The sequence below is a fragment of the Zingiber officinale genome, chromosome 3B, assembly GCF_018446385.1.
Source record: "Zingiber officinale cultivar Zhangliang chromosome 3B, Zo_v1.1, whole genome shotgun sequence".
NCBI classification, from domain to species: Eukaryota; Viridiplantae; Streptophyta; class Magnoliopsida; order Zingiberales; family Zingiberaceae; genus Zingiber; species Zingiber officinale.
In genome coordinates, this window is record NC_055991.1 from 12,986,580 (window position 1) to 13,007,993 (window position 21,414).

Sequence of the window (21,414 nt, forward strand, 5' to 3'; positions counted from 1 at the left end):
CATATTTATAAATTTTTACATTTATTGTTTAAATCTTCTATAAGAGAGAAATGTATATCTGTTATTCTTCTTTTAGAGGTTTTATGATCATGGAGGTGAGTCACCTGTTGTACCAGATGCACCATTAAAACCATCGATGGACATTTTCTCCTTGGGGTATGTGTGTTTTTCACTTAATACACTATCTTTATTTTCTTCAAGTTAGTTGCATCATCTCAGCTGTGTTGTATAAATTAATTCCATTAAAGTTGTATACATTAATTGAGTTCCCAAAGGCATAGTGGTGGTGGTAAGCCGCAACATAGCTGTCAGACTACCATTTCAGTTTTTGTAATTCACTAAAACATTATACCTTCAAGAAATTCCTAAAGTCAATATATGTCTTTATTTTCTTTTATTAGATGTGAGGTTGATCTGAGCATAGCTAACTGAAGTCATGATACTACTTATCAACTTTGAAACCCCATTTTCGTTATGGAATCATTTGCGATATTACAGTGTTGTATTGAAGGTATATTATATTAATTTGTTGATGCAGATTATCTACATTTTGCCTATGCTGGTATGGTACTGATTTTAGTTGATGTCTACATTATTTTTCAGTCATGTCGGCACCTTATACTATGCTTTTGACTAATCCAGTTTTCATGTTTCAATTCTACAATGGTCCTCACTGACGTACTAGATCATACATTTAGGTTTATTGTTCTTTTATCTAAAGAGAGGAGACAAGTTTCTTTCACATGAGGGCTTGGAGTTGTTGGAATTTTGGGAAGGAAAGAAAAGGGAAGAATAAGATGAGAGGTGTATAATGATGATGAAGAAAAGAGATGAGAAGTCTCTTGCACAAGGGTTTCATCTATGATCACTATTAAGACCTAGAGTGGTCCATAGATTGAATTTCTTCTCTATAGAGTAGTCTTGATCACTATATATAGGCATGTTCTAAATAGGGATGATTGGATGCAGGAACAGTAAGAAAAAGCTAGAGGAGGCTGAAAAAAGTAAAGAGGGGTTGGAGTGAAGAAGAAAAGATAAAATGGAATTATCATGGTTTAAAATTTCGTTATGTGCGGGGCGAAACGGGTTTGGCATTCCTGCCCAGCACTAGCACTGCAGGCTGCCGGGGGTAGCAAAGGCGACCACGACCTCCATGGGTCGTAGCGGGGACGAGTGTGGGATGCGCCATTTTTAAACCTTAGGTTAATAATTTCAATCAACTCCTAGCTATAAATAGGAGAATATAAACATGCTTAATTAAACCCTAATAAAACTATCCCATTAATTATATATATATATATATATATATATATATATATAGAGAGAGAGAGAGAGAGAGAGAGAGAGAGAGTTTTGTTATCATGTTCACCCATCTATGGGCAACCCGTGGCCATTTAGTGTTTTTTTTTTAATTTTCACTTCCTTTACCCTAAACCCTATTTTTTTTAAAAAATAATTTAACTCTAGGTGGCCATGGGTTGCCATAGATGGGTGAGCAGGAAACATTTATATATATATTTGTTTTAATTCTAAAAATATATAATAAATTATTTATTTACCATATGGAGGCGCCGCGATTCCATTTTTAAAAAATTATTTTATTATTTTATATTTTTTAATATTTAGATTATTTTTTAATCAATATATTTTATATTTAAAAAATATCGAAACCATATCGGTATAGCATGATACGGTACTAAAATCGTATAGTTCCGGTCATGAACCGAAACTCCGATATGAGTTGAGATTTTAAACCATGGGAACTATTGTATGGTTCAGGGACTCTTTATCTCTAATCATTTTCTTTGGGGTTTTCCCCCATTTTTCTTTCTATACACATTCAATAGTTGTTGTTTCATATCACTGGAGCCAAGCTGCACCAGCACGTGGTACCTATTCTTAGGATTCTAAGGATTCTAGCTTCATAGGAACCTATGTGAAATGAAGTGAAGAGTTGGAATGACCTTTTATTTATCTTATGAACAAGCACCTATTCTTAAATATTTTAGGCTGATCTATTTTAGCAATTGTAGGAGGTGATCTGGGATAAATAGGAACAAATTTGAATGAATGTAATGGAAATTTCTTTCCTTTTTTTGTATGCTATAAAGATAGTTTGGTTCTATCATAAAGTACAATGACCTCACGTACTTCTCTTACCAAGACCTTTTTTTTGTGCCCACTAGTGCTCCCCCCATGGTTCTAGGACATAATTATGTCGGTGCTATCACTTTGTCTCAATTACCAATTTACTGATGGATCTGGCCTCATTTGAACAATTTTGTCACTTGTATACAATTCTCAGAGATATTGAGTGGTTCAATGACCTTTTTCATTATCTACAGATTATATGAGAACTTTATTTAGTTCATCCTACAACAGGAAAACTTGATCTTGATTGTGGATGTAGACAAAGGAAACTTTTAAATGGCCCCTCTAAGGCTTAGTCCTGGTAATTATTAACCAGAAAATAGGATGATGAGAAAATCAATAATCTTGTTTTTGTATTTCTTTATTTTTTAAATTTTTTAAAAAGTAAAAATAGGTTGACTATTCTATATGAGATAAGTGTAGGATTTTGTATGTTGCAGCCAAGTTTTCAATGAAGCCATGTTTCAATCTGATAGGTGAGTTTGGTGTAAGTTTAATCTAGGATGCCTAGGTAAGAATGATCTGTAGACATTAAATTAAATGTATCACATGCTGATGTAGTATAAATTTCTGGTATAAGGTGGTTGTCACTTTAGCTGCGTACTGAATATATCTATCACCTCCACTGGGCTGTAATTTCCTTTTCTAGTTAAATGATTTAAATGGATAAACAATTAACTCAATCCTGTAAATGGCCAATGAGATTTTCTGTTGTATTTTGCTTTCAGATGTGTTATTGCTGAACTTTTTTTGGAGGGACAACCATTATTCGAGTTATCCCAGCTACTGGCATATCGGCGAGGGCAATATGACCCTTGTCAGTGCCTAGAAAAGGTACATCTTTAGGCATCCATCCAAGTTATTAAGGTTTCCCTCCATTTTATGTACTATTTCCTTTCTTTTTATAAAAAAATTGGACTCTGAGTTGATTTCCATTTGTGATTTTTTTTTGCTTCAAAGTGCGTTCCTCTTAATATCATCTATTTGTTTTAATTGCTTGCTTACAGTTAAATAATTTAACATTTCTTGACTAGAACTTATCTGATTTATAACTATTGTAGATACAAGATGAAGGTGTTCAGAAAATGATACTTCATATGATTCAGTTAAATCCAAATGCAAGGTTATCAAGTCAAAGTTACTTGCAAAATTATGCATCTTCAATATTTCCAAGCTATTTCTCACCATCCCTTCACAAATTCTTCTCTTATTTGGTTCCGCTTGATTCAGATGCAAGGGTGAGAAAGCCTCCTCCATTGCCTGTAATTGCAATCTATTTTAAACTTCATTCTAGTAAAAAGATGCCATTTGGTTCTTCCATAGGTTGCAGCAATTGAAAGAGCATTCCATAAGATTCATGCACAAATGATGAGTGTCAGGTCATCAGATGATGTCATTCTTGACTCATCTGCATCTCCCAAACTCACAGACGAAGAAGGTTTTCAAAATATTAAAGGTGTGACTCAAAGTATGCTTTTGGCTAGAGGGGATGCAAGAAGCAGATCAAGGAAGAGTACAATTCCAGGCCAGGTTCAGCTTGTTGGAGATATCACTTCACTCTTGAGGGATGTAGAACAAATAAATCATTCTGTGCACAGTGATGTAACACAGAAGAATGCTACAATCTTGTCTACTAATGATTCTGATACTGACTGCACTAGATTTTCTAAGCAATCAAGGACCTTGAAGAATCAGCCATCAAATGATCTCCAAGGGCACAAGCAGAAAGATTTTCTATTTCTAAGAAACATCTTTAAAGGTGAGCTGGACTCTTTGATGGATGCTTATGATAGCCAGACAGATACATACCGCATGCCATCTTTTCCACGGTCAGGTGACAAAAACAGTTGCGATGGCATGGTCCTGATTGCATCATTAGTATGTTCTTGCATAAGAAGTGTGAAACAGCCACAACTCAGAAGGGCTGGTCTCCTCCTACTGAAGACCACTTCCTTGTACACTGATGATGAAGATCGTCTACAACATGTCCTTCCATATGTTATTGCAATGCTTTCTGATCCAGCTGCTATTGTTCGCTGTGCTGCTCTTGAAACATTGTGTGACATTTTAACTCTTGTCCAAGATTTCCCTCCTAGTGATGCAATGATTTTTCCTGAGTATATATTTCCAATGCTTTCCATGCTTCCTGATGATCCAGAGGAGAGTGTTAGAATTTGTTATGCTAGTAATATTTCTAAGATTGCATTGTCTTCTTATAGATTTTTAATTCAGGCTGAGACTATAGCTGGTGGAGGGCCTCTAGGTAAACCAACTATAGCACAAAAATCACAACCTCTTATTATGGAATCACCAAGTAAGCAACGAGGCTACAGAATTGACAGTCAGCTTATGCAATTAAGGAGATTGTTAGCTGAAATTGTGCAAGAGCTGGTAATGGGTCCAAAACAAACTCCAAATGTCCGTCGAGCTCTTATGCAGGATATTGGCCACCTATGTTACTTCTTCGGTCAGAAGCATAGTAATGATTTCCTATTGCCCATTCTTCCAGCATTTCTCAATGATCGAGATGAGCAGCTTCAATCAGCTTTCTATAAACATATAATTTTTTTCTGCTATTTTGTTGGCCAAGTGAGTGTTGAGGAATATCTTTTACCATACATTGAGCAGGCTTTAAGTGATGAAATGGAGGTTGTAATTGTGAATGGTTTGGATTGTTTGTCCATATTATGCAAAAGTGGTTTCCTACGAAAAAGGACGCTTCTTGGGTTGATTGAGAAAGTTTTCCCTTTGTTATGTTATCCAATCTATTGGGTTAGAAGATCAGCCGTTACTTTCATTGCTGCTAGTAGCAAGAGTTTGGGGCCGGTAGATTCCCATGTTTATCTTTCTCCAGTCTTACTCCCTTTTTTAGACAGGGTGCCAACTTCTTTATCTTCTGAAACATCTCTACTTTCATGCCTGAAGCCTCCAGTCTCTAAAGTAATATACCATCAAGTTCTGGAAAATGCAAGGAGTTCTGACATGTTGGAAAGACAAAGAAGGATATGGTATAATTCATCAACATATTCAAATCAGTTGGAAACTATTGAACACACTAGGAAGGTTTCAGGAGAAGTGAAATCCAATAATATTTCTTGCAAAAGAGAATCAGATTTACAAAGTGGAAAATATGCCAACAGTACAACACTGAATGCATCTTTACCTGTTGTCGAGGATGTTGCTGTAAGAACAGGGACATCTTTTCAGATCTCTGGCTCAATGGATATAAGAGATTCTGTTTATTTGGAAAAAACACAATTTTCTGCATTCACATCTCCGCAGGTAACAGCAGCTAATACTTCTCTTTGTGATGTGCCTACTGACGGCATTCCCTTGTACTATGTTAGTCTCAATAAACTTGCATCTGGTATTGGTCCTGAATCTTCATGTCAGTGGAACCCTAAAGGTGTCGCTGCTTCAAGCATGCGGTTGGAACCTCTCGACAAGCCATTTGGCTTATCTAATTCAGTTCCACCCAAACTGGTTTCAAGCTCTTTTTTAAATATCAGCACCAACATCAAACAAGTTCAAAAGCAAGCTGATGTTGTATCCCGGGACTCTGAGCAATCTGCATTTCTTACCAGTAAGTTTCAGGATATAACTGTTTACGATGCTTTGAAGGGAAGCTCATTGAATGATGCCTCACAGTCCGAGTTAAGTGGATTATCTACCTTTGCAAGAGCATCTTCGGTTCCTGATATAGGATGGAAACCACGTGGAGTTCTGGTTGCACATCTCCAGGAGCACAAATCTTCTGTGAATGATGTAACTGTATCAAATGACCACACTTTTTTCGTAAGTGCATCTGATGATTCGACTGTTAAGATATGGGATACTAGGAAATTGGAAAAGGACATCTCTTTTAGGTCTAGGTTAACATATTCTCTAGATGGTTGTCGAGCTTTATGTACAGCTATGCTTCGGGGCACTGCCCAAGTGGTTGTTGGCGCAAGCGATGGAACGATTCATTTATTTTCTGTAAATTACATAAGTAGAGGGTTCGGTAATGTAATAGAAAAGTATTCTGGTATTGCTGATATCCAGAACAGAAAAATTGGTGAAGGTGCGATTCTTAGTGTGTTGAACTGCTCTAGTATAGATAGTAGCATTAGTCAGACTGTTTTATTCACCACCCAGAGATGTGGAGTTCATCTCTGGGATACAAGGGCAAATTCTGATGCCTGGACATTTAAAGCTGTTCCAGATGAAGGATATGTCTCATCTCTTGTAATGGGTCAATGTGGAAACTGGTTTGTATCTGGTTCTTCTAGAGGTGTTCTGACACTCTGGGATCTCAGGTTCCTTCTGCCAGTGAACTCATGGCAATATCCCATGGGTTGCCCTGTGGAGAAGCTATGCTTACTAATTCCACCATTGAACTCAGTGTCTGCTATGACAAGGCCATTAGTTTATGTTGCTGCTGGAAGTAATGAAGTCTCCCTCTGGAATGCTGAGAACGGAAGTTGTCATCAGGTATTTAAGACCACTCACTTTTCCTCTGTGGTATGTCAAAGTAAACAAGTGCTGCAATTCTACATTAGAATCTTGACCATGCATTGCAACACACAATAAAGCTTCATGATCCTTTTAGAAGTTACTTCTTGACTTTTTCTATCTGAAGTGTCGATTTCTAACATTTGTTTTTTTTTAAAAATATTAATTATCCACTAGCACTACTATATTTATCAGTACTACTTTGTATTTGTTACTGGTTTTTCAGTAGCTTCTACTTTGTTTATAAGCATTACTAGTCCTTGTTTACCATGAAAAAGCTGAATGCACTAATTTCTAAATGAATTACTGTAGAAACCTTCATTTGATATTACCATCTGATGCAGTGTAAGCACTAAGGGTGCGTTTGGCTTGTGCGTTTTCCATTTTCAGTTTTTGGAAAACGCGTGTTTATGAAAAATGATATTTGGTTTGCATTTTCTATATCTGTTTTCTAAAAAAAATAATGTCTGTTTTCTAAAAAAAATAGATAGCATTTTCTGAAAAACTAGAAAATGTCAAAAAGTTATTTTCTATTTTTTAGAAAACACGCGTTTTCTAGAAAATGAAAATGGAAAATGCACAAATCAAACACACCCTAAGGTTTCTAAGATAAAGTTTCTCATCGATTTTCACCTAAACATGATAAACTATAGTTGACTCACTTTTGTGGATAGAAACTTGAGACACCCACCTACCCGTCTTCTTTGAGTATGGTATATCAAGCTTTTGTTTTAGACTATTTCTTTTTAGGCTCACCGAATTGCATATGGTACATGAATCATTGATATACATTTCTGTGTTACTTTCCTCCCCTTTCCCCACCCAAGTAGACCCAGCCTTACTGCAGAATACCTCCATACTAGAAGTTCTCATTAGTCTAGTATTTACACAAATGAATACCATATTAAGGGCTTTAGATATGGTTGGATCTCTACAATTAGAAGCAGAATATAGGCACTGAGGTTCTAGGATGTAGTTGCACAATGAGTTTTATCCCTCATCCAAACAAAATAGAATGATAGCCTGTACCCCTATGGATCCCAACCTTAGCCATCCACCCTCCTCATCATTTGATTGGAGATGGAATATTTTATGCCAATCAATCCTACATTGGTACAATTAGACTATTTTATGCAACTCATAATCTTAGGTTGGTTCTAGGTGCCTGAACCAATCTATTACCTGTACAAAAGAATGCCAGTCAGATCAATCAGAGTAAATTGTAGCTGGTCCATATTGCTAAAATGAAACAGCTGTATAATTATAGGAATATGACAAGAGGATGATTCCTCATATGGCTTTTGGAGTTCTGTACCCTTTGGAAGGACTAGATATTTTTCTAGATCTTGTTCATATTCCTCATGTAAACATTAATCTCTAGATATTTGCCTTCTTTCTTTTCCCTAAAAATGGTGTAGAGTTGCTTGTCCTTGTTATCTGTTGGCAGTTACAATGTGGTATCACTTGCCCTGTGCAAAAAAAAAAGTTATGATATAGTAAACTTCCTGATGGGTAAATGAAGAAAATTTGCTGCATTTACGTATAATTATATTTCAAATAAATTTGCAGGTGTTGAGAGTAGCAAGTGGTGAGCACGAAGGTGAATCAACCCATTTTTCTCTAGCGACAGAGAGGCCTTCTAGAAAGCAAAGTTCTCAATTTGATGGGAAAAGAAATATCAATTCCAAATATAGGATTGATGAGTTGAATGAACCAGCCCCTCGTCTTCAGGGTATTCGATCATTGCTTCCATTACCTGGGGGAGATCTGTTGACTGGATGTGCAGATTTGACAATACGTTACTGGGATCATACAAGGTTCTCAAATAAATCCATTGGGTTTTCTTGTTCCTGTGTGATTTTTTTTATTTTTGTTTTACATTATTCTTTTTCATGATTTGCAGTCCTGAGCATAGTTATTGTGTCTGTGGTCCATTGACAAAAGGCGTAGGAAATGATGGGTACTATGATATTAGGTCTAGATTTGGTGTGCAAATTGTGCAGGTAATTTTCGAGTTTGTTGTTTCTTTGTACTTCTTTCCTGGACATTTCAGTAAGTATTATTTGTACATCAATTTCACTTAGCATTAACTTCTGATTACTGCAATATTTTAGATGAACAGTCAAGTTTCATGAATGGTTCATTCTCTCTTTTTCAAGTAAAATATCTGAAATACTTGAATCTTAGGAATTTTATTATGTTGAAATTTGACTATAACTTAATCTTATTTCATGGGATGCAGTAGCATTGTATTTGAAGATTGGCTTTTATTTCCAAGTTGTTTCTCTGGACCATTTGTGCTTCTATACATATTGCCAATAAAAGTTGCTTTCCTGACAATATGCATAGAAGGTCATAGGATTTCAAATTGCTTCCTAGTAATCCAATAGGAAAAGAATCACTGTATCAAGGGAGATCAACTTTGCCGGCACATATGCTGATATGGTGCAAGCATTTAGGCTGATTTGTTGATCCACATTGTATATTTGATGCAAAACTAGAGGGCATACTAATTTTACATCTGCATTGTGCAAGGGGATAAAGACCATAGTAGATCCCAAGTTTGGTTATTAAATTTGTCATGTGGATTACCACGTCAGAAGAATAACTAATGTGATTATGAAGTTTCTTGGTACTAAAAATTTAAGTTTATAATTAATGGTTCTTTTCTTGGGTGATAAGGAACTCCTGGTGCTGATGCGTGGCTTGAGCTTTGCCTGATTGTTCAAGTAAATTTGCTAAATCTTTTCTTAAATGTCTAGCAGGAGATGAACAAGCGGTCGACTAAGTTGACTCAGAAGACATTCCTTTCCACGGCAGCCACTGATTCTGCTGGGTGTCACCGTGACTCTGTGCTTTCGTTAGCATCTCTCAAGTTGAGCCAAAGGGTTTTGATCTCAAGTAGCAGAGATGGTGCAATCAAGGTATGGAAATAGGAAAATTGAAAAAAACAAACTACCTTGTGAAGTCACATTGTACATATTTTAGTTATTCAATAATATTTGAAAATTCAAATTGTATAGAGGGATGATGATTTAGAAAATTATTTGAAAAGTTTTACAGTGTACAAGTTTAAAGCCTAAAATTCTGCCTTGTTATTTATTAGGAAGGCCAATTGTCATTGCCAATGTACCTAAACTTGATTGTATGAATTTGTATAGAGAATCATACTCATTACAGTCGTCTGAAATACCAAGTAGATTTCTGCGACGAAGTTAGTGCATAAAATGTACTAACACAATTTGTAAGTTTTGATAACATTTGTTGCTCAAAACTCAACTTACCTTGCTTGGTACTTCTAGGACTTTTACCTTTGTCAAGTGTTTAGCTCTATGTTGATTTATTGGGACTTCCACTGTCTTGTGCTTGTTACCTGATTCACTATGACTTTCACTGTCTAATACTGACTAGGACTTTTACTGTTTAGTATCCATCAAGATTTCCACGGTCTAGTATCTATTAAGACTTCTACTGTCCGGTACCTTAGGACTTTTACTATTTGATTCCTACTAGGTCTGTCATTGTCATTGTTTAGTATCCACTGAGACTTTCCAGTATTTACTTAGTTTTCGGTCATCTGATCTACCAAAACTTGTCCTTTGTCAAGTTACCCGTACACTTGAGATACTTGTCAGATCAAAAATAATCTAACTTTAAACTGATCATATATCAAAACATATATTCGATGTGGATATATATTCGATGTGGTGCTCCCTGTATTGGACTAACTTGCCAAATCAATTAATTCATCAACTAGTTCAATCGATTGAATTCTCAATTATGATCATCATATCATCATAATGATCTAGTCTGTCAAAGTCGACTTCTATCATTCCTCCATGCATATATATGTCACTCAACTCTTATAGCTCACCCATGAAGTTTTACCTTCGTGCTCCCCTCAGCCTTCTCCCTTCAGGTTTTTTAGTTCCTTGATGCACAAAGGCCCTCGGCTTGTATTCAAATGTCATTCTTTACATCTTCGCCTATGTAATGCATCTCCATCGATTGTTATTCTTGCAGCCTTGATGCTCTTCCTTTTTCGATTCCTCCTGTTTTATACCATCCTTTATATAATTTGAATCTCAAGCCATTACAGTTTCAACTTGGTTGCATCAAGTCATGTTCTAGAGTTACTCCAACATCTCAGTGTTTCTCATCCCGGGTTCCTCAATTGCCTTATACAACTCTTTCTGATCACTTACTGACCTTCAAGCTACTAAATGTGTCATCTTGGTCATGCCAAATCATTTGAGTTGTCCTCTCAGAACGATTTAATAGTTAACGCATGAGATGTCATTAACTTAAGATCTAGGGTTCAAATTTTGGTATAGCCGAAGTTATCTTCCTCATATGTTAGTCACTATTGTAAGGACTAGTAACCATCCATGATTTACATCCTTCGTATTGCTCTTGAGAGGAATTGATGGAGATATTGGGGACGAGCACAACAACCTTTTATCAACTTGGTCACGCCAAATCATCATCATATCATTGCTTGACTTGTTTAACTATCCAAGTTCAACGTATATTCTTACAAGTTCCCCGCACGCATCATAATGGAAGGCTTAACTTAAATTTTTTATCCAAATATCAAAATTCTTGCACAGGATTGCTCGGGACATGATTGTTTCTTTTTTTAATTTTATTTTATGTTTGACCATCCATTTAAGTCAAATGAATGCAAATAAAATGTATATCATGGGACCTAAGTTAGGCTCTCTAGCCGTGTCAATTTTTAAAATTCACAAAATTTAACAAACCTTTGCGAATTTCTAAATTTTGCAAAGAGTTTGTTTTACTATAATTTTTCAAAAACAAGTAAAAATGGTTCAATAAATCTTCAACTTTTAACTGAATCATATAGATAAGTTTAAAATTACTAAATGGTTAATTTTAAACTTACCGTACTCATTTTCCGTTTTACCTTAATCAGTTGATTGATAAAATAATCAATAGAATTAATTTTTATTTGAAAATCAATCAACTGATTTTTAACACTAGTTGAATCAATTTCTCTATATGTTGATGTTTCGAGTAAATCAATTGACTGATAATGAAAATCAGCTGAATCGATTTGCTTCTGTATTAAAGTTGATTTTGAATAAAATCGGTTGATGGAATAAACAACCTCGAATTGACATGAAATTAGTTCTTATGTGTTCAACTAGTTCTTTTGATTATATCCATGTCCTTAAACATCAATTTAACCCAATATCTTGAGAGCAGTGATTTTTTTGAATATAAATATGTTTGAAAAATTTAATTTGTATTAAAAAAATTCAAAGACATAAGAATTAATTTTATGTCAATACGAGGACATTTGATCCATCAACCAGTTTTGCCCAAAAATGACTTTGATATAGAAGCAAATCGATATGACTGATTTTCATTATCAGTTGACTGATTTTCATTATCAGTCGACTGATTTGTTCGAAACTTCAACACAGAGAGAAATGGATTCGACTGGTGTTAAAAATCAGTCGACTGATTTTCAAATAGTAATCGACTCGACTCATTTTTTAAATTAGTCGGCTGATTAGGGGTAAAATAGGAAGTAGATATGTGATTTGATAATTTGAAATTAACCTATGCGATTTAGTAATTTCATAAACTTACCGACTAGTTCGGTAAAAAGTTGAAGATTCATTGAACCATTTATTTTTTTTGAAAAATAATCTAAATGGATTTTCATAGAATTTTTGGATAAAATTTATTTTACCGAGTAGATGTTAGTAAAATTGGCTGATTGACCAAATGACTTTGGATTGAAATGAAATTAGCTCAAATGTCTTAGTCTACTTCTCTTGATTATATTCATGCACTCAAATGTTAATTTGATCAAATATATTGAAAGCGGTAATTTTTTTGAACATGAATATATTTGAAAAATCTAATTCGTGTTCAAAAAATAACTGCTCTCAATATAAAGTCAAATTGATATTTGAGAACATGAATATAATCATGAGAACATGAATACATAGGAGATAATTTCATATCAATTCTAGGTCGTTTGATCCATCAGCCGATTTTGTCCAAAACTAGTTGATGGACCAACGTTCTCGGATTGATATGAAACTAGTTTCTATATGTTTGTTTAGTTCTCCTTATTATATTTATGCCCCTATACATCAATTTGATCAATATATTAAGAGTCGTGATTTTTTGAATATGAATTAGATTTTTCAAATATATTCATGTTCAAAACATCACTACTCTCAATATATTTGGTCAAATTGATGTTTACGGGCATGAATATAATCAGGAAAAGTAGACGAACATATAGGAGTTAGTTTCATGTCAATCTGAGGTCGTTGACCAAAATTGGTTGATGGACCAAACTGTAAGTACTCCGAGTTGGTTTTGATGTGGTCAACCAAGTCAAGTCATGTTAAATTTTGATCCTTATGTCTAAGTGTGAAGGAACTTAGGAACACAAGAAGTCGAGCAGAAGACACAGTGGACAAGAAGGATGATATGGGAAGCGAGTCAAAGGGATCGGTGCATTCGAGGGAGGAGAAGCTGTGGAAGAGTACACTGGTAGAGTGAGAAAGACACATGTGGTGCTTTCGAGAGACGAGAAGCCAAAGCGGAAGACTGCTCGAGGAGAGAAGGCCTGAATTAGATTATGGTGAGCTCAACTCTGGATAACTGGAGAATCACCCAAGCTACTAGAGCAGAAGCCAGACAAGTTAGCGCAAAGTTGACTTGTCTAGGCGCTTGGACTAGGTCTGGGTGCCCAGACTCTAGGCACCTAGACCACCCTGGTACCGATCAGGGTGACTTTTAGAAACCATTGCAGCGTGGATAGGTCTTGGATCCATATCAGCAACACTCCAGGAGTCTGGACCAGTCTAGGGGCTCGGGCGGGGATGAAATTTTATCCCCAAGCCATTGCAAAGCTGATAATTTGCACCGCTGGGGGCGCTAGGATTGGGTCTAGGAGTTTGGGAGTGCCACATCATCAAAATGGCTATTTCGATCTATGGGCTATAAATAGGGCCCTAGTCCTAGGAATTCAAAACAACACACTTGCTTTAACTTCTGTAATCTTCATTTTTAATTGTTTGTTCTTTCAATGATGTAAGGGGCTTCTCCGCCTCCAAGAAAGGAAACTTTTAGTGATCTCAATTCTTCCTTTGATTAGCAACCACCCATATTGCAAACCAAATAAATTCCTTGTGTCCCTTACAAGCAATAGAAGATTTAAATTCTAACTTACATGCAATTCACCCCTCATGTCAGCCAAACTGGGACCATCACAAACGACCTCAAATTGACATGAAACTAGTTTCTATGTATTCGTATATTTCTCCTAATTATATTTATTCTCGTAAACGTCAATTTAACCTAATATATTGATAGCAATGATGTTTTTAATATGAATATGTTCAAAATATCTAATTCGTGTTAAAAAAATCACTACTCTCTATATATTGGATCAAATAGATGTTTGATGAACCTAGACAACTCAGAATGATATGAAACTAGTCTCTATGTGTTTGTCTAGTTCTACTGATTATATCCATGCTCTCAAACGTTAATTTGATATAATATATTAAGAGCAATAATTTTTTGAACACAAATGTATTCGAAAAATCTAATTTGTGTTAAAAAAATCACCACTCTCAGTTATATTAGGTCAAATTGATATTTGAGGGCATGAATATAATAAAGAGAACTAAATGAACACATAGAAACTATTTTCATGTTAATCTGAGAATGTTTGGTCCATCAGTCGATTTTGAGCAAAACTGGTTGATGGACCAAATGTTCTCGGATTGACATGAAACTAGTTCTTATGTATTCGTTTAGGTCTTCTTATTATATTCATGCTCTTAAATATCAATTTGACCTAATATATTGAGAGTAATAATTTTTTGAATATTAATTATATTTTTCAAACATATTCATGTTCAAAAAATCACTGCTCTCAACATATTAGATCAAATTAATATTTGAGAGCATGAATATAATCAAGAGAACTATCAAAATACATGGAAACTAGTTTCATGTTGATCCTGCGATCCAAGGATGTTTGGTCCATCAACCAATTTTGCTGATGGACCAAACATTCTCAGATTGACATGAACTAGTTAATATGTGTTCTTTTACCTTTTCTTATTATATTTATTCCTTTAAACATTAATTTGACCCAATATATTGAGAGCAGTATTTGTTAAACACGAATTAGATTTTTCAAACACATTTGTATTTAAAAAATCATTGCTCTCTGTTGGAGTTGCAAGGTTGCAAACATAGTCCAACATTGAAAACACATAGGAAAAGATCATGAGTTTATAAGAAAAAGATATCTCCATTGGTATGAACCCTTTTGGGTAGAGCTCAAGAGCAAAACTATGAGGGCTTAGGCCCAAAGTGGACAATATCATACCATTATGGAGATATTTAAATTCTTTTGGTCCTAACAATTGGTATCAGAGTGGAGTCGTTCTTCATCGGACTAATCATCGGAAGAAGCATGAGCCAGAGCCATGATCCAAGATTGAACTATGTAGGTGAAACCTTGAATGAAGTAGGGGAGACCCTGAGTAGGTTAGTGACCTAATGCTTGAGGGGAGGCCCTGAGCATGTCAAGAGTGACCCGATGCTCAAGAGGAGGCTCTAAGAATGTTAAGAGTAACTCGATGCTTAAGGGGAACCCTGTGATCCTTTGTTTGAGGGGGGGGGGGGTGTTGGTATAATTTGCATTAACGGTCTAACTTAGGTTTTGATGAATGACAAGTGAGTTAAGTTAGGTGTTGTCGTAGTCTAACTTTGTTATCAAGTGTGCAGGGTTGACTAAACCCAGTCAAGATGTTCAATTCCTGATTGGTTGAAGATCGGGTGTGTGATTCCACCAAGTTGGGATATTCGATTCCCGACAGGTTGAAGTCCAGACGTGGGATTCTAGTGCGGGATGTGCAACCTCGATTGGAGAAAATCGGATGTGCGATTCTGGTAGGTCAGAATGTGTGATTCTCGATTAGAGAAGACCAGATGTGCGATTCCGGTGGGTCGGGATATTTGATTCCCGAAGTCCGGATGTGTGATTCCAGAGGTAACTCTACACTAAGTAAGTAGAGATAAGTTACTAGAAGATAGTGACTAAGTGAGGACGCACCCCCATTCGAAGGGATAGTAGACGTCAGTTCAAGTTAGTGTTGGTGCAATATCCCTAGGTCAAGGTTGACCTGGTTGATTGAGCTTGAATTGGTTTGAGCTCGAGTCTTGATGTTTGAGTTTTGATGTTTGACAATACATTAAGACAATACATGAAGATTGCAGGTGCAATTGTTCATGTGGGGAGATTGTGAAGGAGAGTCAAGTAGGTCAAGGTTGACTGGATACTTGACTGGGAAATCCTAGTGAGTGAAGCTAGGTGAAAGTCCTGGTGAGTGAAACCAGGCAGTTGTGGAAGTCCTGGTGAGTGAAGCCAGGCAGTTGGGAAGTCCTAGTGAGTGAAGCTAGGCAGAAAGGGAAGTCCTGGTGAGTGAAGCCAGGCAGTTGGGAAATTCTAGTGAGTGAAGCTAGGTGAAAGTCCTAGTGAGTGAAGCTAGGCAGAAAGGGAAGTTCTGGTGAGTGAAGCTAGACATAGGAAAATCCAGGTGGATCAAGTTTGATCAGACACCTGATATTGTTAAGTCCAAGTGGGTCAAGGTTGACCGGACACTTGGCACGAGGAGAAAGTCTAAGTGGGTCAAAGGGATTGACCGGACACTTGGTGAGAGAGTCCTAGCAGGTCAAGGGTGGCCGGATGCTAGGCATGATGTACCAACATGTCATGGTTGACCGGATGTTGGTTTAGGGGACGTTTGGACTTGATTTGGCAAGTCTCATATGGGCTGGATCGATCAACCGATCGATTGGCTCATGCCCAATCGATCGGGTGATCGATTGGGTGAGTCCTGCGGAAGGAAATCCTCCCAATCAATCTGTTAATCGATTGGGGAAAATCGCCGCGCCCACAGAAAGCCTCGCAATCGATCAGCTGATCGATTGGGAGCCTTCAATCGATCGGGTGATCGATTGGGAGGTGCGATTACGCGCGATAAGCCCTGGATCGATCGACCGATCGATCCAGGCATTTCCCAAGAGCACAGAGGCACTCTGGATCGATCGGTCGATCGATCCAAAGCCTCCCCAATCGATTGGGAGCAATCCAATCAATTGGGATTCGGCCGTTGACGCAGATAAAGCCGTTGGCGAGCGTTTTTCTATGCAGAACTTCATCTCTTCTCCACGGGCGATCACAGCAGCTCTCTACAACGATCTTTTCTTTCTCACCGCCAGTTCTTGAAGGTTCTTGGAGGCTCATCCAAGTCAAGAGGTGAGTTGCAACAAGAAGAAGAAGAAGCTAGGGTTTTCATTGTAATTTTGTAAGATTCATTTGTATTTTGCTTCTTTCCTTCTCATTGTTGTACTGAGAGCTTGTAAGGCTTCTCCGCCTTCGGTAGTTACCGTAAAAGAGTGTTTTTCTATAGTGGAGGGTGCGTGAGTGTGTGGATCCTTGGACTAGTCACCTCTTTTTGAGGTGGATACCAAGTAAATCCCTAGTGTTAGCGTTGTTTGTTGTTTCTTGTATTTCCCGCTGCACATCATCGAAGAAACAAAGCAACGAAGAGCACGACAAGCGCGAAGAGTTATTCAGCCCCCCCTCGGTCCCAACATTTAGGTTCATTTCGGAAACTTAAATTGAGACCCTGACTAGATCCTAGTCTCGAGGAGACATGATCTAATTTCTACTTCTTATTTATTATTGTGCTAACATTATCTTGCAAGTTATTGGACTAACACTTGTTGCAGGACAAAAGAAGCACAAAAGGCATCGGGTGAACAGTGCCTGAGGTGCCTTCTATAGTATGGAAGACGCCTTTGCACTGTTTATGGAAGGTTCCTTTAGTGCCATGGAAGATGCGTTCTGCAAGATAAAATTCAGACTTCGTCGCAGATAAGGAGTGGGTGGTTCGGGATCAGATTCCTCACATTAGAGGCACCTTCAAAGCTATGGAAGGCGCCTTCCATGCTCAATAAAAACATGTTTCTCCCAAGACATCATCATCAACTTCTACATGAACTTCTACGCGTTCGAACGACTTTCCAACTGCTTCGACTTGCTGCTGCTGCTCTGCTATGACTCTTTTACGCCTAACTGCCATCGAGAAGCTGCCCAAACACCGAGCTGAAGCCGACCAACTACAAACAGTGTTTGGTAATGAATTAATTTCTGTACTTAATTTCTACAAATGCGAAGTGTAGTGTGTTGCACTTCTCCGACTCTTTTCTACTCGATCCCCTCTTCGAGCGATTTCAAAAGAGGTATTTAGTGGATTACCCATTGATAGGTCCATGAGACCTGAGTCTTGGAGTAGGAGTCGCCGAAGGCTCCGAACCAAGTAAAAATTCTTGTGTTCGTGTCTTTTTCATTTCTGTCTACTTCTTTTCTGCTGCGTACTCTTGTTTGTAAAACAAAAAAGATAAATTTTTTAAAATCACGTGATTCACCCCTCCTCGCACATGCGTCTCGATCCAATGGGGAATTGTTGGGGTTGCAAGGTTGCAAAATAGTCCCACATTAAAAACACATGGGAGAAAATTATGGGTTTATAAGAAAAAGATATCTCCATTAGTATGACGTCTTTTTGGTAGAGCCTAAGAGTAAAACCATGATAGCTTAGGCCCAAAGTGAACAATATCATATCATTATAGAGATATCTGAATTTTTTTGGTTCTAACACTCTCAACTAATTTTGCCCAAAATTGACTTTGATACATAGGCAAATTGATTCAACTAATTTTCATTATCAGTCGACTAATTTACTCAAAACTTCAGCACAAAGAGAAATCGATTCGATTGGCATTAAAAATTAGTCGATTGATTTTTAAATAGAAATCAATTCGACTGATTTTTTTTATCAGTCAATTGATTAAGGGTAAAATAGGAAGTGAGTATGTGATTTGATAATTTTAAAACTAACCTACGTGATTTATTAATTTTAGAAACTTACTTATATGGTTCGGTAAAAAAGCTTTGTTTGGTTGTATATGCCAAACTAAAATGCACCAATTGTATTAGTTTATTTGATATCTCATATAATTGGATCTAATTTCATGCCTCATGGAAATATTCTCCAGTGTTAACATACTTGAAACATCCCTTAAATGTGCTAATTTTCTAGGATTGAATCCTCTACTCATTCTTAACCATATTGGCATATCCTATGAACCATTAATATCCCAAGCATTCATTCCTTGGACTCATGAAGCTCTCTCTGGAGCTTTAATCACTAATTATCTTCCTAAGTCCAAATGCTAAGTTAACAGTGTTCACTCTAGATGGCTCCCTTGCCCCTTGGAGTTTGGTGTGATGGTAAAACGGAAGAACTAGTTTTTCAAGTAACGAGGGTTCAATTCCCACACAATATAAATAAACATCCTCGATTCCCACACAATATAAATAAATGCTTGTAACGCTCGAATCACTCGTGGTCTGGTTGCCCTCATGAGTCATTTGTGCTTCTCGAATTTATTCTGATGGCTGATGATAAATTTTAGTAAGACTGAGCCGATCACCTTTAGAGAAATGAAGAATAAAAAAACTTAGACACTTGAGCTCCGATGGCTCCCCTTACTATAATTATATGTCATCCTAACACATGAGATTATTTTGGATATGATTGCACCATCTACATTAAATCATAAGCTATCATTTCTAATGCAATAGCTTTTCAGATAGAACTCTTATGTGAGATTTGTCAAAACTTTCTATAATTTTCATTAATGTAGGGATGATTGAAAATTAATTTTCGTAACTAATTGATTGAATAAGAGCATGGATAAGCATTTTATGAGTAGATTGTATTGTATACTACTTTATTCAATGAATAAATATTGGGAACAAAGTTATTGGGAATAATATGAACATGGTCATGTAAAGACATAAATGCCAACTTTGAGTAATGTGACCATCGAAGGATTAAAATTCACTAGAAAATTAATATCAATTTTCTAAATTGCGTCGCAAACCCCAAGAAAAAAATTAATAAAAAATCTCAAAATTTTGTAGTGCTTTAGTGGCCCTGTATATATAACACCTTAATGTGAACGGTTGGACAATCTCATATGGTCAAAATTAAATTTTTTAATCTTTTTTATTTGCATGCAACTCTCTTCTCTTTTATGTCTACAACTTCTCTTTTATGTATACAAAATGATACTGAATTTTATAAACCAGTACCAAGATAGAATTAATATTTAAAGATCAATTCAAATGTGCTGGTCTTTAAAAACCAACCAGCACATTGCTGTTAATCTTTAAAGATCAGCACTAACATATTTGAATTGGTTTCTGTAAACCAGCTCCACAGTGATATTGATTTGTACAAATCGACACCATAGTTGAAACTGGTTTGTATTGGTACTGACTACAAACCAGCACCACAATTGGAGTTGGTTTGTATTAATTTGTACAAACCAGCTCCAATGTTAGAGATGGCTACAAATCAGCACCACAGTTAGTGCTGGGTACAAACATGTTGATGCTACCAGTTCCACCTTAGTGTTAATTTATAAAAATCAGCATCGCCTTGCATACAGGAGAGAAAAAAGAGTTGCATGCATATGAGAGGGGGATTAAAAAAAAATTTAATTTTGACAGCGTCAAATCGACCACATCAGATGTCGCCCACAACCGCTTATATAAAGATGTGTAGGATATCAATCTCCAATGCAAACTTTGTTAAAAGTTTGTAAAATTGAAAAATCTCAACAAAAAAGCTTTTATGACTATGTAGGTGAAGTTTGAGATTTTTAATTGAAGAGCATGTTTGAGTTTTCAAACCTACTTTTTCTCTTGAAGATGAAATCTCTCGAAGATGAAATCAGTAATTAATGTGCATGATTGACTCTTTCTAAATAATTTAAAAAATATATATTTGATGAAACATGTAATTATAATATTTTATTTCATAAATAGTTAGTGATAATTAAAATGACATTTTTTTAAAAATAAATATATTTGAGATAAGTTAGAAAATATACAAATGATTATAATTAAATTAAATTTATAAGTTAATTAAATATTAAATAAAAATTATAAATTAAATTATAAATTAATTAATTATAAATAAATTAAATTAAAGATCATAATTAATTAAAATATGAAATGAAATTATATAGAGATATTAAATGAAAAAAATAATAAATAAAAATATGTGATTTATAATGTGAAAATTACAAAAAAAAAAGCTCATTGAGACATTTAGCCATTAGGGCATCTGAAGTGGGAGGTTTATAACATACAATGTATGCTATAAATCTCTCAATATTAACCCCTCCCCCACTACATAGGTAGGGTTTATAGTTTTTTTTTATAAATTTGTATCAAAATCTTGGGACCAGGTTTATAAAAAAAATAATGGAGAGAGGATAGAGAGAGAATTTTAAAAGATGTGGAATTTTTAAAAGAGAGAGGTTTTATGATAATAGAGAGTACGAGTGGTTTTTAAAAGAAGTAAGGTTTTTAACTTTTGATGTGACAATGATGTGGCAGAGCATAAATCTTTTTAAGCGGTTTACGACTGCGGATGCCCTTAGAGATGCTCTAAGAGGTTTTTATACTTATGATGTGGCATTGATATGATATATTAGGAACTACAAAAAACTTATTAATAAGTTTAACCATTGGAGATACCCTAACTTTGCATATGAGATGTGCATTTAAAATTATATATATAGGGTTTTAATATGTTACCTATCTTAAGCTGTACA

At 35.9% G+C, this 21,414-nt stretch overlaps 1 protein-coding gene across 2 annotated transcripts; it reads left to right on the forward strand.

Annotated features, from left to right (window-relative positions):
• The first annotated feature begins 51 nt into the window (after positions 1-51).
• LOC122055937 (serine/threonine-protein kinase VPS15-like) lies at positions 52-10,000 on the forward strand. Of its 2 annotated transcripts, none has more exons than XM_042617633.1 (7): positions 52-156; positions 2,880-2,985; positions 3,213-3,389; positions 3,475-6,624; positions 8,215-8,462; positions 8,549-8,648; positions 9,408-10,000. In XM_042617633.1, exons 1-7 carry the CDS (start codon positions 137-139, stop codon positions 9,579-9,581), a joined length of 3,975 nt encoding a protein of 1,324 aa, XP_042473567.1. In that variant the 5' UTR covers positions 52-136; the 3' UTR covers positions 9,582-10,000. The 2 variants fall into 2 exon arrangements, with proteins under 2 accessions (XP_042473567.1, XP_042473568.1); XM_042617634.1 differs by having other exon boundaries at positions 9,411-10,000.
• Positions 10,001-21,414: the final 11,414 nt, after the last annotated feature.

Excerpts from the sequence above, each read along its gene's own strand:
- LOC122055937 (XM_042617633.1), top strand. The coding sequence starts at position 137 with ATGGACATTTTCTCCTTGGG. Across the intron at positions 2,986-3,212 it reads CTTGTCAGTGCCTAGAAAAG|ATACAAGATGAAGGTGTTCA; the intron begins GTACATCTTTAG and ends TAACTATTGTAG. Across the intron at positions 3,390-3,474 it reads CGCTTGATTCAGATGCAAGG|GTTGCAGCAATTGAAAGAGC; the intron begins GTGAGAAAGCCT and ends GTTCTTCCATAG.